General features: G+C 44.9%; 1 protein-coding gene across 1 annotated transcript in view; it reads right to left on the bottom strand.

Annotated features, from left to right (window-relative positions):
- Positions 1-15,210, bottom strand: part of ADAMTS17 (ADAM metallopeptidase with thrombospondin type 1 motif 17) — a 166,718-nt gene that overhangs the window by 56,873 nt on the left and 94,635 nt on the right. Inside the window, exons 11-13 of the mRNA XM_088527984.1 lie at positions 15,002-15,147; positions 10,235-10,401; positions 6,999-7,126 (exon numbers count right to left, since the gene is read on the bottom strand). Of these exons, the coding sequence (XP_088384110.1) occupies positions 6,999-7,126; positions 10,235-10,401; positions 15,002-15,147 (441 nt within the window). The remainder of the gene's footprint in view (positions 1-6,998; positions 7,127-10,234; positions 10,402-15,001; positions 15,148-15,210) is intronic.

The following is a 15,210-nucleotide window of genomic DNA, read 5'->3' as shown; positions in this document are numbered from 1 at the left end:
AGTTTTCTTGGCTTCAAGATGAAAATCAGTGCGTTCTTGCCACTTTATGGGGGGAAAAATACCTTGGAAGCACTTTACTCTTGTCTGTATAAACATCAGAGCTCATTTCCCCCTTCCCAAGCCTTCCAATCATTTCCAAAGTAAAAGTACATTTAATAATGGTACATAATGAAACAGCTTTTCTTAAGATTTGACAGTGGATTTCCAAAAGCTCCGAAGCCTTTTAGAAATGTGTTACACTGACCACCTCAGTCACTTGGATGCTTTGAAAACTTGACACACTGCAAACACTGCTGCCTGTAAAGCAAGTAGGAAAGGGGAAGGGACAGAGCTAGAAGGATCAGGGAGCAAAACACAATCCGTATCACCCTTCCCAGGAGGAAAGGGTTCCCAAGCAGTGCTTGGACCACGGATTGGAGAGATGCAAGCTGAGCATGGAGACTCATGTCAGCTCCACAGGGCGCCTTGTAGGGCAGAACCGCAGAGGGGCAGCTCCAGGCCTCCCCCAGGTGCAGAAGCCCCTGCTCTGAGCCAGAGGCCCCATGAGCTCTAATCCCCCCCCGGCCGGGGGGAGATCCACGGAGTCTGCACATCAGCAGCTTCTCACTGCCACATTGTATTATGCTGTCAGCAGTTAAAATATATGAAGCTTTTCTCAGTCTGCAGGAGGCCTTCAAAGATGTGAGGACTTATTCGATGGTATGCAAAGGGCAAAGCCCAAGCTGCCTGTTCCAAACACAAGTTTTCACAGTGCAGAAACAATCCCTTAAATCCCAACTAACTCAAAGCAGTTATTAGATTTTTACCATCTCTAACTTGTTCTGTGTCGCTTCCTGTGCAGTCCAGCATACTGATCAAGGTAAGGAAATCTTTTTTTAATAAGAAGCATAAGTGCAAAAGGGGAAGCTGGACATCCTCAGGAAAGAAAAATTGCAGAACAATCTCGTGTTTCCTGATCCAACTGCTATCCTGGATGTAAGAGAGCTGAATGCACAGGCCTGTCCATCCAGTATAGCTGGCTACTTTCACATCCATCATTCTTGAGTGGGCTAAGTAAAGCAGTTTTGGGCTGTTGTCAATATGATCTCCTAAGGAGAGAGCAGGGCATTTGATAACTGGAGCTCTTCTGCATTCAGAGGGAAGAATAAAAATGAAAAAAGTCTGGTTCTAGCCACCATTTGTTCATCTAGGGGAGCATGTGGATCGATTCCCCATGCCAGTCCTTCTCTTGGAAGTTCCCTGTAGTGTCTGACATTGAGTCAGACAGTGACGTCCGTAATTTTTGCAATGCAGCAGTGTTAACACTGCTCAGGAGTTCCAGCTGCCCGAAAGCCAGCAGTGCTGCAGTTAGCAGCATCAACTGGGCAAGGAAGAATGATTTTGAACTACAGCTGGTCCCCTGCCTGCATTAAAACGCAGGAGTGCTGGCAGGACATGCTAAGACAGTCTTCCTCGTTTTCAAGCCCTCAGCAAGGAGGGTCACAACTATATCCATGGGCTTCTTACTGACCTTCAACTCAGGCAGCCTCCTACTCTGACACTCTGGTTTGGAAATATCCACTGACCTTTATATTGGCATGTTTGCTGAGCCACAGGCCTGAGTTTGTTCTCTCTGAGCCGATATGTCAGTCTGCCCTTCCTTCTCTCTCTGGTCCTCCTTCTCATTCTTATAATTAGACATCTGAAAATACTGCTTGTTGGGTGGTATTTCCAGCCTCAGTCATTGCTGGCTCCAGCATAGGAAAACTCTTCTGCATGTGCATCACTTGGATTCTTCAGTGTGTGAACTATTTTCTGTATTGCTTGGGTATTTTAATGATATTTTTATTTTTATTTTGAATGCCTACGCAAGAGCTCAATTGATACAGCCTGCGTGAGTATGTTTTGCTACATAAACACAATTATTTCTGCTATATACACCCACCCCACGTAAAAAAATGACACTGTAGGCTCACAAAACTATAATGCTTCCCACATGCTGAGCTAACTAGCTGTTTCAATGGATCAAATATAAATATTGATGCAATGTGTGCCATTTTACAAATTGATCATGTACAGAGCATGCTGATTCAACATCGAATTATCTTCCTTGCCTTCATCCCTTCACACACAGAGCCTGAAGACTGTGTCAAAGCCCTGGGTTTTGGCAGCAGAGCAGGCTGTAAGACCGTGCAAATAATACAAAGTCCTTCCCCACCCTGAGGCCTTTCCCACCAGGAACTCCTTTGCTTCCGTTCCTTGGCTGCTTTTTGTGGCTACCTCTCTCTGACTCTTCCAAACTAGTCTCATCTGAACTGATACCTTCAAGCTGACTACATCCTGCCTCTGTTCTGATATGTATAAATGTCCATGGGGTGCAGATAACACCAGATTTTAGATCGAAGTGCCACATCTTTAAAAGAGACATCACGTGAGTTCTAGATGTGAAAGGAATGTAGGTTTATCAGGACATGGTACATTAATAGCTTCCTCCTGGTTGATACTTGGCTGTTACAGCTACAAACCTCTTAGCCTAAAGTCTCTTAGGTGGATAACACAAACAAATGGCTGTCATGTTCTTCATGCACTAACACAAAAGAGGAACAGCAGGACAAAAGCATCGCTTTTTTTTTTTTTTTTTTTCTTTTTCATATCCCACTGTAAAGTACGCTAAGAAAGCAGTAGAATACTGAAAATCTTGTTTTTTTGTTGCTACCCTCTATTCATGAAAAGCTCTGTTATTCTTTCTAGGCCTCAGACTGTAGGCCTGAGACTACACTGCTTCAGATACAGGAATTGAAGAGTTACCCCATCTGGAACATCTTGTACCACAGTTTGTAACGCCAAAGTGTGAATGGAAAATACTCAAGTGAGGAGACAAAGCCAGAACTCCATGCATCAATCAAAGCAAAAAGTTGGTACTGAATACACCAAAAAAAGCATTTGCCAACAGCTGATCCAGTAGACAACTGCAATTTTACCTCTGTTCATTGTGGCCTTCTCTTGACGCTCTGCTCATCTGATTTGGAAAAGCTATTTTTGAACATGTGTCCAGTTTCAAATTTAGGCTTGCATTTTATCCTCATCTATGACAACTGCTTTTAGAAGAAAGTTAGTCTACAACGTTTTTTCTATGCCAAAACCGCCTAGTTTGTGGCTTGTCATCAGTGAGTATACTGTAGATTTCACCAACAAGTTAAAAATAACTGTGACATGGCAAAACACTCATGACGAAACTAGATAGAGCCCAAACATCTTCACATCTTAAACTGCTAAATCACAGCAAAGACTGCCCATGATCTTCAGCCAAGTTCTGCTGTACAGGATACGGTTTTCAAAGCAACTTTAGATTACACCCTCATGTGCCACCTGTAGTCTCCATTAGGAAGTTCTTTCCTGCTCTCTCTTGGATTAATCCTCCTTTGAGAGGAGCCAGCACAGAGTCACATGCACCATACGAGTCAGCAAAGCAGCTGCTTCTCTCCCCACACTGCTGCCGTGTGACATCTCACACCTTTTTTAGTGCCACTTCTGCCAGGAGTTTGGTGCTAACATTAGCAGCACAAACAGAACAAAGAATGGAGCACCTCAGAAACTGGAAGACGTTAGAAGTGTGTAGCTACCAATGTAAGCTCTGTGAGAAATGTATGCCAAGTGTGCTTGAAAGGGAGTAAAATCTCAGGGAAACCTTCTCATTGAAAGCCAGTTGTCGCTTAAAGAGATATAGGAGAAGACAAAAGCAATCTGAGCTGCAGGTCGCTCTGCCCTACCCATCCATCTTCACCACGACCGAAACGTCCCTGGCAGAGAGCAGGCTTGGTGAAGGCCGGTGACAGGAGAGGCCATAGAGCCTGTCGCTGCACCCACTTTCCTCATCACCAGCTTCATGGTGCTGCTGCTGTTCTCTGGCCTGTTAGAGATTTTCTGCCTCTGAAAAATTCCAGGAGAAAGAATTATCCCTACTAGAAGACTGCGCATTTCAAGAAGAAAAAGTCAGAGCTCTCTGTACATGCAGAACAGGGTGTCTGTGTTTGCTCAGGAGATGGTAGGGGTAAGTGCTGTCATTCTCACTCTGCAATGCTTCTACTAAAACTACAACTTTAGGGCATTGTCCTCATTTTGAGACTAACTCCTGAAGCTCTTGCACAGTTTATTATTTCATCCTTATGCTGGCATGCTTCTATCACTATCAAGAATGAAATGTTTATCCTCAAAGAAACCCTTCTAAGAAAGGACAGGATAAAATTGAATAGGTGTGTTTGAAAATATGTGTTGATGCTTCTCTTCTCAAAACTCCCCTCACCTTACAAGGGCGTTTTTTTCTTTGCCACATTCATCTGCATTCATTTTCCCAACAAGAATGCGTGAGTTTCATTTAGGAGCATTTACTCGTGAAGGGAAAAGAGCTGTTACATTTCCTGGATCGTGTGTTTGCAGGCAGTGATTTCTGCAAACATCTGTTACACTGGAAACGTGTTATTCCTGCCTTTAAAAGCCTTTAACTAGAAGGATTATGAAAGAAAATGAGTAACAGCAATACCACCCTCTGATTTCAGCACTTATTCTCTTCTCCAGGACCCCTGCAATGCTTACTGTAAGGCTTTGTCTACACTGGGTAAAGAAATGAGAAGTGTAATTAAATGAATGTCTGACTAAATTGGTTTAAGAGGTAGCTAGTTAGACAAGTATCTGTAGTAAATGGGGTACAAAGTTACATACAGTGATTCTCAGCACTGAAGTGCATTTAAGGGAGTATGATAAATGAGTACATGAGACTTTCAGATCTGCTCGGCTTGAATTGATCATTTTGCATTTTCTCTCAGCCAGATGCAAACGGACTGAATGTTCTGCAGCTGTCATCACCTCTCTGCACAGTTTAAGGCAGTTGCCCCCGAGTTAGAGTGCAATTTCAAGATGTACCTCCAAAGCTCTGTGCTCATAAAGGTTTTCATTGGAGGGGAGCTGGCTACTGCTTCTCACTGGAAGAGGAAAACATGCATTGCCATAATGTCTGATTTACTGTCTGTGGCTGATCCGAATGTCTGGAGCAGTAAAGCTGGCCAGCCCAGCAATGTCAGTGTGCAGTGGTCAACGGCACACAGCTGGAGGTGTGCAGCTGCCCTTACTATGAAAGGTTATTAATGGATTTCTCACCTTTTTAGGTACAGCTGAAAAGCAGAAAAAAATAAAAAGTCATTTGGGTTCCACCATGGACCTGGCTCCATGCGGGGCACTCAGTATTGAAGAGCATATAAAGAATCAAACCCCTGTGCTGGTTCCCCAGCCACCAATGTTGTTCAGATTCTTCATATGAAGAAATTGGAAACCTTTCTTATCCTTGTAAGAATATGGTGTTCACTTACCCTGCCTGGAGAGCTCAAAGCAATAGGAATTGGTAGCTCTTAAGCACTGCTCACTAGTTGACAGATGGTGTGCCCTTGAGGCAAACTAGCATGTCTCCAATGAAATTACTGGAGGTAAAGGGTGATTCAGCTAGAAAGCTGTTCTGGTGGCTACAATAGACTTGGTTATAGGGAAGAGAGGAACTCGTAGCACAGGAAAAATAATCAGGACCAGGAAAAACTTGGAGAAAAAGCTGCCCAGAAGAATCCAGCACTGGCAAGGTTGCAGTAGCTGACTTAAACTTTTTTCACATTACTAATGTGTGTGGAGCAGATTTTGAACACGTGCCTCATGGACCAGACAGAGAAAAGCCACGAAATGTCTGTCCTGTCTTAGTGTCCATGACAAAAGCCTTGAAGACAACTGCTACACACCACTAGCAACACCCATCCTAACTGCCTTCTTTTTAAGATCTTTATTTAAACATTTTATTCTCTTCCTTCCCTCTCCTGGCTCCCTTAATTCATAGCTAACAGAGGTCTACACAACTTCAGCTAAATTTTCAAGGAATTGGAAAACAGCAGCTCTAAGAGACAGGCTCCTAATAATTCAATGTGCTGCATTATCAACTGTTTCACTGTCCAGCAAACAGTGAGGAAGAGATTTATCACAAGGATCACCCCAACATGCCCTAACCTCCACCTCCCTCCCAGCTGCATCTTTGTTGCAAACCATCACCTTCACTCCAAGAAAAAATAAAATCTGAAGATAGTTAACTTGGAGACAGTCAGCTTGTTTGACCAGAGATGAAAGGAAATGAGTATGTTTGGGGCTTAGCTAGTCCATGCAGGAACCACCAGCTCTTGCTGAACAGCAGAAGGAAGCCTGCCCTATGCCCCCTCCAATTTGCTCTCTCTGTGACCTGAGCACAGAGCAGTGCAGATGAAAGGCAAAGGAAACTGGTTTAGGCTCTGCTCCAGGCTGCAGGATTTCCTCCTCTAAACCTACATTCCCTGTTGCTTGGAGGTTTATAATGAAATTTCAGTGAGGAAGGAAAGCTTTTCCTCACGGCAAAGGAAACAGGCATTTCAGCCACTTCTGATGAGCCCTAACAGTAATTCATCTTGGCATTATCTAGTAATACAGGTAATAAAAATCACACAGATGTAAGGCTAAATGGGCAAAGCTAATGCCTCATGCAGCTCCAGTAACCAAAAAGCAATCGATAACGAAAAACGTCCTCAGTATTTCTAGATAGGTCCCAGACAGAGCGGAGAAGCACCATGATGCTGATAATGTGACACAAGAGGCTAGCAACAATTTATTATGCAGTCTGCAGCACCATCATTCCCCCAGTGATTCCTCCAGTAGCCAAAATGGAGCAGTTAAGCAAGCCAGACTTCCACTCCCTTCCCGAGCCACTTGATGATGACACACAACTGACTGCGGTCAGTGAACGTTCCCAGCTGTTCAGCGATAATCTCATATCTTGGGCATTTATCACAATTCAAAGATCAAGAGAGATGTGTGCAGCCCTTGCAGTTGGTCTTGGAAAACAGGGCTGCCCTCTCACCTCTGAGACAACCTCCCAGCCACCCACGTGGATTCTGCTCTTTTAGGACATAGACAGCCAGCCCGTACTATGCATCACTTGAAATAAGAGAAAGTTACTGCACCTGGCACTTGCCATGTACACAGAGGTCAGTCTCGTAAGGCCCGCAGGGAGTTCCATCGAGGACTCTGTCTGCCATCAGCACGGGGGAATCCTTTCCCAGTGGAGAGCAGAAGAGCTCACACGGCTTGTCTGGAAAGAGGAACACACAAGCAACTTCCTTGAGGAGCAGCTCAAAGAGGTGCTTGGGACAACGGCAACTGAGCAATGTAATGAAGGTGCTGCATAAAGAGGTGCAGAACAGCACCTACTGACATCTGGATCTTTGAGGAACATAAGACTTCCAGTATAGGCCTGTCATTTCCCCGCTTCGTTTTATCTATATTCAAAGGGTTAAACTGATGACCCTGGTTACTCACAGGTTACTAAACTGTGTGAGCGTCTCAGACAAAATTCAGGCTACATCAAGTAACTCTAGAAAGACAAACAGTTTCTCCAGTCTACTTTTGCTCTTGATGGGCTGAATAAACTGCCTGCATCAGGTTTCCAGTAAAAACACTTTTTTGCACACATATTACCTTCTGTTACTGACATTGGTATTTGTAGTCCTACAAACATTTCTGCCAAGAAACTATGCAGATGGGATATCTGCAGAAAGCACTCCCAAATTCATCTAAAATACCTTGTTAGAGAACATTTGCATTTGCCATAGTAGTGGCAAGCACAGCGTTATATATTTAGGCTTTCACTCTGGAAGACCTACTATCAGGTTCAGCTAGAGAAGGAGTTAAGGAAAAAAGCTTTTTAAAGATTTGTGTTATTAACTGGCAGCATACAGCAGATGTCAGGGTTTGCAGACTGCACTTGCCATATGTTTAAGTAACAGTTATGTAGGCAATGTAATGCCTTTCCTTTGGAGCCGTCTCTCTGCTGCTCAGACTTCACCCAAGGAAGAACCTACTGAAACTCAAACAGATACATGTTTTGTTCTGCATAGTCAGGTACTCATTAGACAGAAAGGGGAAGCTTTGTAAATACACAGGCCCAAGTCTAAATTCCCAATAAAATCAAAAATCTGCAACCCAGCTCATTAACCCATAGAAGCAGAGCTCAAGTGCAGTGTAGAAGATTAGTTCAAGGCTGGCTTGGGCCTGTGTCTATCTTTTATGAGTGTGGTGCTTGGATGTGCTGCAAAAAGGAACCAGAGAACAATACACAGGTCCTCAAATGTGCCTAAATAAACACTGACACTGGGGTGCCAAATTGAGCTGTTCTCTGCCTATCCTGCTTGAGGAAGGAACTGCAAGTGCATCCTGTGGAGATTCAAACTCCCTGCTTTTTGTATGATGCAAGGCAAATTCTCAGGAACCAGATTTTGATTTCAGTTGGCAGGAGAAGCTGGGAAACCTGCTGAAAGAGGAGCTTGCAAGGAGACCGCTGGTCTGACCACCTCTGAACAGCCTCTCTTTCTGCAGCTGCAAGAAACGCCTGGCTGCCTGTTCTGCAAGCAGGCACAAGACATTTCCAATTTTCAGCCTCAGGTTTGCTCTCTGGTGAGCATCAAAAGCCAACTATGGATGTACAAAGTTGGAGCTGGTTGGTCTGACCACATGCCATGCTGCAGCCCGGGAACCTGGGCTGCAATGGCTCAGGTGGTGGAGGCTTTGCTGGAAACCAGGTAGAATGCTGGCTATCATCTTTGTCCTAAAAGCTTGGACAGTCCTCAGATGACCACAGAATGCCATCTCCCTCCACCAAAAAAACGAAATCGAGAGAATCTTCTGCTATGGAAATCACAGTTGAAAGTCTGGGAAAAAGGACAGCTTTATTGGAATTGCTGGGTTACCTGGGCCAGCTCAAGGCTTGGCACAGAAGGGTTAAGCTTGCAGAATGCTGCTCTGCAGATACTGCCCAAGAGAAGCCTTTGTCCACTTGGGAAAGTCCTGGTGATGACTCAACCACAGAGAACAAGATTCCTGCAAGCAAAAGCAGATTTTTCTTTCTTTCCTTCTTTCTTTCTTTCTTCCTTTCTTTCCTTTCGGAATGTATACTCTCCCCGTAATGTTCGGAGAAGTCCGGAATTCAGAAATGATGTCTGCGGCCCTTTTTATGAATGAGGCAGTTATGATGGATTTCAGCGAAGTCGTCAGCAAAGCACAAGAGCTGCATATCTCGGAAGGAGCCATAATAACAAAATCTTTTTATGCAGGAATCACTGAGAAATGCTGAGCTGCAGTTTCAGAGGTTTGATTATTCCTGAAAACAAGTTGTTGTTTTGATTTCTTGAGAAGGGCTTTGGAAGTGTCCAGCAGGCTTCTGGATGAAGGCTGCTTCTATGATAGATAATATTCCTATTCAAGAAAGCTCTAGGCACTGCAAATAGCTTACAGAGCTTCCTGGCACTCAGGGAGCCCCACTAAATGGGAGACAGGCTTTGCCGCAAGAGAGACCATGGAGATTCAGTCGGGAACATTCTCCTTTGAAATCAGATTCTGCTCTCAGCTTCATGCTCTGAGGTGGACCCTGCCAGCACCCAAAGGAAGCAAAAATGCCAACAAGGATGAAGTGGGATGTGTCCAGTGTAGTCTGGGATGGTATTTGCTGTTTTCTTTCCTCCCCATCCTAAGCCGCTCTGCTAGGTTACCAGTGGGAACAGGTGTAGATATAGGATTTATACAGAAGTGTATGGATGCTTCCTGTTTATTCGCTACTTCTTTCCTAGTAATTTTTAAGATTATCCCTATCCTGACAATTACACAGCTTCACTGGTCTTACAGATGTCTACACATTATCCAACCACAGTATCTCTAAGCAATGCCCGACCTGGGCATTAATACATATATCTATGCATACTGTATATGTACAGTTATTAATACATGTGTCACTGTGTATGCGCAGTTCAAAGCACTGCAAACCTGAACAAGTGCTTCAAAAATGATGCACGAACTAGATTTCAGAGGTTTTATGGGCAGAAAAGTATTTGGTTGTTGGAATGTATGTCTTCTGTAGCGCTGCAAATGCATGGACAGAGTGTGAATGCATTAACAATGTGAGTGAATGCACTACCCCAGCACTACACAAAGATGTTCAAAAACTGACAGCTCTGTATCCTCTGTTAAAAAGGCTAAAAGAACAGCAGGGCAGCAACAAGAACAAGTAATTCATCTTTCAGATCTAGCTACAGGGAACATACCGTAGCCTTCACATTGACAAATGGGGTCTTGCAGATTAAATCAAGATGGGTTGGGAAGCTGCAGTCAAAGAATAGCACAGAATTGCAGAAGAAGCTGAAAAACTTACCATCAATAATGACAGCTGTCAGGAGGCTTTTCTTCTTGTTGGTGTATCTGTCATGGGCCTGGCACTGTTGGTCCCTGAAGCTCGGAACGCCCTTAGGGCAGGGCAGGTTCTCACACACGGTGTGTTCCACGCTGGCTCCCCGGCAGTTCTTCCCGCCTGGCCCCGGGCTAGGACAGACAAACAAACAGAGGTCAGCAAGAGCAGCACAGCTACTCACAGGCAGACCTTGGCTTACATTCCCCTGCCCAAGGCAACTCAGGAAATTTCAGGCACGCTGCAGGTTAAGAGGCAATACAACATGCTATTCACCTGTGAACATTGATCAACCTTCTCAGAAGCCTAAGTCAGGTTTGGAAGGGGCATTAAGCGTGATACATAAAGGCAAACCCTTGCTGTATTTGCCCCTGTCGGGCAGTTTGCAAGTGAATTTGCAGCTGCATCACAAACACCAAAGGTAAGCAGCTATATTTTCAATGAAGAGCCTAGGAGCACTGTGGTTGTGCTGCTCTGACCAGGATCACACCACAGGATCACATCTGTGGCAGAGACAAGCAGACCACCTGCAGTCTGTCCCCCTTCCCTTCCAGCTGTTTGCTTTGCTCCCTGCCTCAAACACTCTCAGAAACAGAGACCTGGAATATGGCTCTTCAGTGCAAAATCCTCTGCGGTTCTTTTTTCAATAGTCCAAAAGTAAAACGACCCAGAAGTATCTACAACCCTGAGTAGTGTGTCCAGAAACCTGATCTGTGCAGCACATCACCTCCACCCATGACAACCAAGCCATTTTATACATTTGCTTTGAAACAAGCAGGAAAGGCCACTAACTCAACATCAGGATTAAGCATCTGCACAATCTATTTCTTCTTGCTTATTCCTCCCCAGAGAAGAAGAAAAACTGAAACTCCTGACAATAGCCTGTATTTTGTTTCTTTGGAAAAAACAAAACAACAACAACAAAAAAAAACAAACCACAAACAAAAGCCAAACACCAGAAGACTCAGCCATTGCTAACGGATTACAATTTCTTTAGACACTTGCTGATACTTTTCTGAACATGTCATATACCCATCTCTCCAGCTGTAATCAGCAGAGACTGATAAAGTCACGGTCTTATTTTTATTTAACAGATGGCCATAAAAAAAAAAAGCAACTCCAGCCAAATTCCAGCTTTTAAGCAGCATGGAAGTTGATTCCAAAGGCTTCTTCTCTCCTCCATCCCAGAAGAGCAGTAAACATCAGCTTTTATCACTCAGCTAATTAGAAAGTATGTGCCTGATTGTCTATCATTCACTTGTGTCATCGGTTTTGGGAACTGTTGCCTGTTCATTTACTCGCTGGCCGGACACCGCTCTGCTAGTTGTGCTGAACCTGGTGAGTTCTGCATTCAGTGCAACACAAGTATCTGATTCTGCAGAGGGGAGGTTCATGCCATATTTCAACCTCGATCCAATTTTTACAGTACCTGCATAAATCCTAGAACACGGGGGTTCTTTTAAAAATGGCAATGCTGATCTCCAATGGCACTGTTAACATCAGAGAGGGTCGCCAGAGGAAGGGCCTGAACGAACGCCTGCTTGCACGGCTGACACATCTGCTCCGCCACGGACACGTAAGCGGCAGCAGATGCGTGAGAATGACGCAGAAATCTGGGGGAATCGTGTCTGCTTCTTTAGCCTGGATGACACAGATGCTCTGTCTGGGTGACTGGAAACATGATGTAAATCACATGAACCCTCCACTCACATAAACACATCAACTTCCTTCCAGCAGCATCTCTTTGGCTACCACAAAAAAGAAACAGAGCATAAGTGCCTCTGTGTAAGTGTATGTGTGTAAGCCTGTGGGTGAGAAAGCAAAAGACAAAGGTAGTCAACTAGTCACAGAGGGCTCTCTGCAAGGTGGGTATTACCATGGAACACAACATACAGCAGGACCATTATTTTCATCAATAGTTACTTCAGCTTTAATCTTACAATGTCATTAACACGTAAGGACTTTTCTGTGCGCTTGCCAGTGGACTGGAAGCTAGCAAGTCTCTTTATGGGCAATATTGGTCATTGGTAATAATACAGTCATGGCCAAATCCTTCAGGAGACAGACTTCCTGAGCAGCTGCAGGGTCTGTAGGAACGTGGTGCCTGTCAGCCCGAGCTCCTCTCTTCGGCTGTTCGGCTGCCTCCTCCTGATGTAGCTTCTCCCCGGATTAAAGAACTGGATGCACACATCTGACCAGCCACGAAACACCACCACATCTCACAGATCTGCAAATTGTTTCAAATCCAGCTAACCAACAAAAATAATACGGCCGTTAAGACCATCCCACCTCAGCCACAATGGTGCTTCACTGGTAGCAGATCAGCGCTCCCAATGGCCCGAGTCTCATCAGCCACCAGCAGACTGGACAGTTCCCATTCAAGGGGTTCAGGAACAAGCAGATCAACAGGCAAGGCAAGACAGGCAGAGGAGCCAGCAAGACACGGCTCTGTCACGCTGATTATGTTCAGCTCTGGTTCCAGTTCGGTAGGGAATGCAAAATTCCTTCTACTTAACTGACTTCTGACAAGTATTTCACTATTACAGGCCTCTCAGCATGTTTGTATAAGATACTGAGGGCTTTCATCATGTGACATGAAATAAAACCATGCCAGCCGCACTCGCTGGTCTTCTGCAAACGACCACCTGCCACCAGCCTGGAGGCCTTGCTTTCCCTGCTTCCATCTGCACGGTGTCACTGGGACCTTTCTGTCACTCCACATGCTGAGACCAAGACTTTGGGCAACATCTCTACAAGATTCTGCAGAAGATCTCACAGAGGAGGGAAAGGCAGGGCCAACAAATCTTTAAAAATCCCCGCTGCCAAGGCCTGCACACCAGGGCTCTAGCACTGCCTGGGGCTTTCCAACAACCACTATAAACTCAAGCCCATCTTGACACTCCCCTGAAACAGCAACTGTGAGATAGTTCCTTGTAGACAACTTCAGTCGTCTTCCACTGTATTTATGCCAAGAAAATCCACCCACTAATGGAACAGAAGTTCCTAAAGCTCCTTTAAACCACCCCAACTCTTTTACACATCATGAGGGGACTATAGAAGGGGTGGGGATCTCATTCTGATGTTCTGTTTAAGCCAGTGATTTTCTCTTCAATACTTCTGTATAAGGATAGGCCAAAGCCTAGACAATAACATAAGGCAGCACAACTCAATATTTGCACGTGTGAACTGGCTAACACGCTGCCTTACAACCATTTGGAGGCAATACATGCAACCACTGACAGCAATTACAGAAAGGAAAAACCAAATCAAACAGTGAAGCAACTGGTTTAAAAATACTGATAGTCCCACAGGCTCAAAAGTCAGCTGGCAAGAGTATATATTCCAGTAAAGAAAAAAATCCCAAGACCAAATATATATAAAATAAAAGATAAATCCCTTAGCCAGTATTTTTGGACAGTGAATAAACCAGCTGCAGAAGAAATGGGCTGAAGCCAGAAATATGAAGCAAAAGAAGATCACGTGTGTTTCCCCAGCCAGGAATGTATATGAACTAGAGAATTTTAAAATCAGTGTGCAATCTTGGAGGCAGCATTTCCTGTAATTTAAGGAACGATAGTGAATGGATTTAGGTTTGGTCAGCACTGTGGTTGAGAGAGACTTTTTTTTTTTTTGTAGTTGACAGCAAAGAAACCAGGTCAGTCACTTGTTCAGTAAAAAAGATGCTGGCAAAAAATCAAGCCTAGATATTGCAGACATGCAGCTTCAGCTCAGCCTTATTTAAGGAGAGGAATAAACAAAAACATCCCTTTTGCAATAAACACAGTCAGCCAGTGTGTGCCCATCCACTGCCTGGGTACTTCTTTAGAGTGACTGTGTTGCTAGCCAGAATCTCAGCTTCTGTTAAACAAATATTCTTGTGCTTTGTGAAGAAAACCTTAAATATGGATGAAGTGAGAGATGCAGAACTTGGACTGCAGCTGTCAGAACTGTGAGCATTTTCTTCACCTCAAAAGTTACAGTGCACACAAATAGGGGAAGTCATTTAAATGGATACCATGCTAACTTCTTCAGCTCTCCTGTACGAAAAAAGGAGTTCTAGGTGTGCCTCAAATGATCTGAGGAATGAAGGATGCCACGTAGGAGGTAACATCTCTTATGCATTTTCCTGGATCAGCAGAAAGATGAGTCCAAGCAGAGAGCACAGGGTTATTTACAGGCACTGTGCAGGAGCTGAAAGATACCATAGCAGAGGAACCTGCACCCTTCCGTGTGTGGAACACTTCCCTCTGCTCATGCAGCACAACCCCATGCACAGTGTTGGCAGCTCCTTCACCAACACAGCTACATATTGTTAGAGCTGCTGTCAGCCAATCTATTACTTCCCAAGCCCAGAGCCAGCACTGCCTGCAAAACTGATGTGTAAGATGTATTAGCTCAGTTTGGTCTGTAGGTCCAGCTCAGCCCCTACGCATTTACTGAACTGCTGGAGAGGAAACACAGCATCTCTCTTCTGCCAAGCTACATGTCTTTAATTCCATTTAATCTATGTTTGCATCATTGAAATGGGCCACTTCCAGTGCTAGCCCATCAAGCCACTTCCACAGCACCTGTGCTGCTCCCTAAATCCCTCTGCTCCAAGACTGCTCTGGCCCTTCCTGCTGGTGAACACCATGTCTCCCATGTCCTCCGCACTGCTCTGCTGCCCATTTCTTCCCCATCCTCCTACAACAAGTGCCACATGCAGAAAGCAATCAGCAGGATGCAAAGACTTACGGGGGATTGTCGCATTTCCGCTGCCTGAACCGCACTCCGGTGCCGCAGGTCCGGCTGCACATGCTCCACGGGCTCCACACGCTCCAGTCTCCATCGACGTGCTCGGGGATGGGAGTTTTACTGACACACTCCCCAGCTCGGCACCACTGAAACACAACTGGGTTAATACAGGCTGGAAAGAGGCCCTGGTCCTGCACGGTCCTGCCCAG

Source organism: Tinamus guttatus, unplaced genomic scaffold (assembly GCF_059628265.1).
Source record: "Tinamus guttatus ecotype Peru unplaced genomic scaffold, ASM5962826v1 Tinamus_guttatus_pri_ptg000004l, whole genome shotgun sequence".
Taxonomy (NCBI): domain Eukaryota; kingdom Metazoa; phylum Chordata; class Aves; order Tinamiformes; family Tinamidae; genus Tinamus; species Tinamus guttatus.
This window is presented reverse-complemented; position numbering and strand designations above follow the sequence as displayed.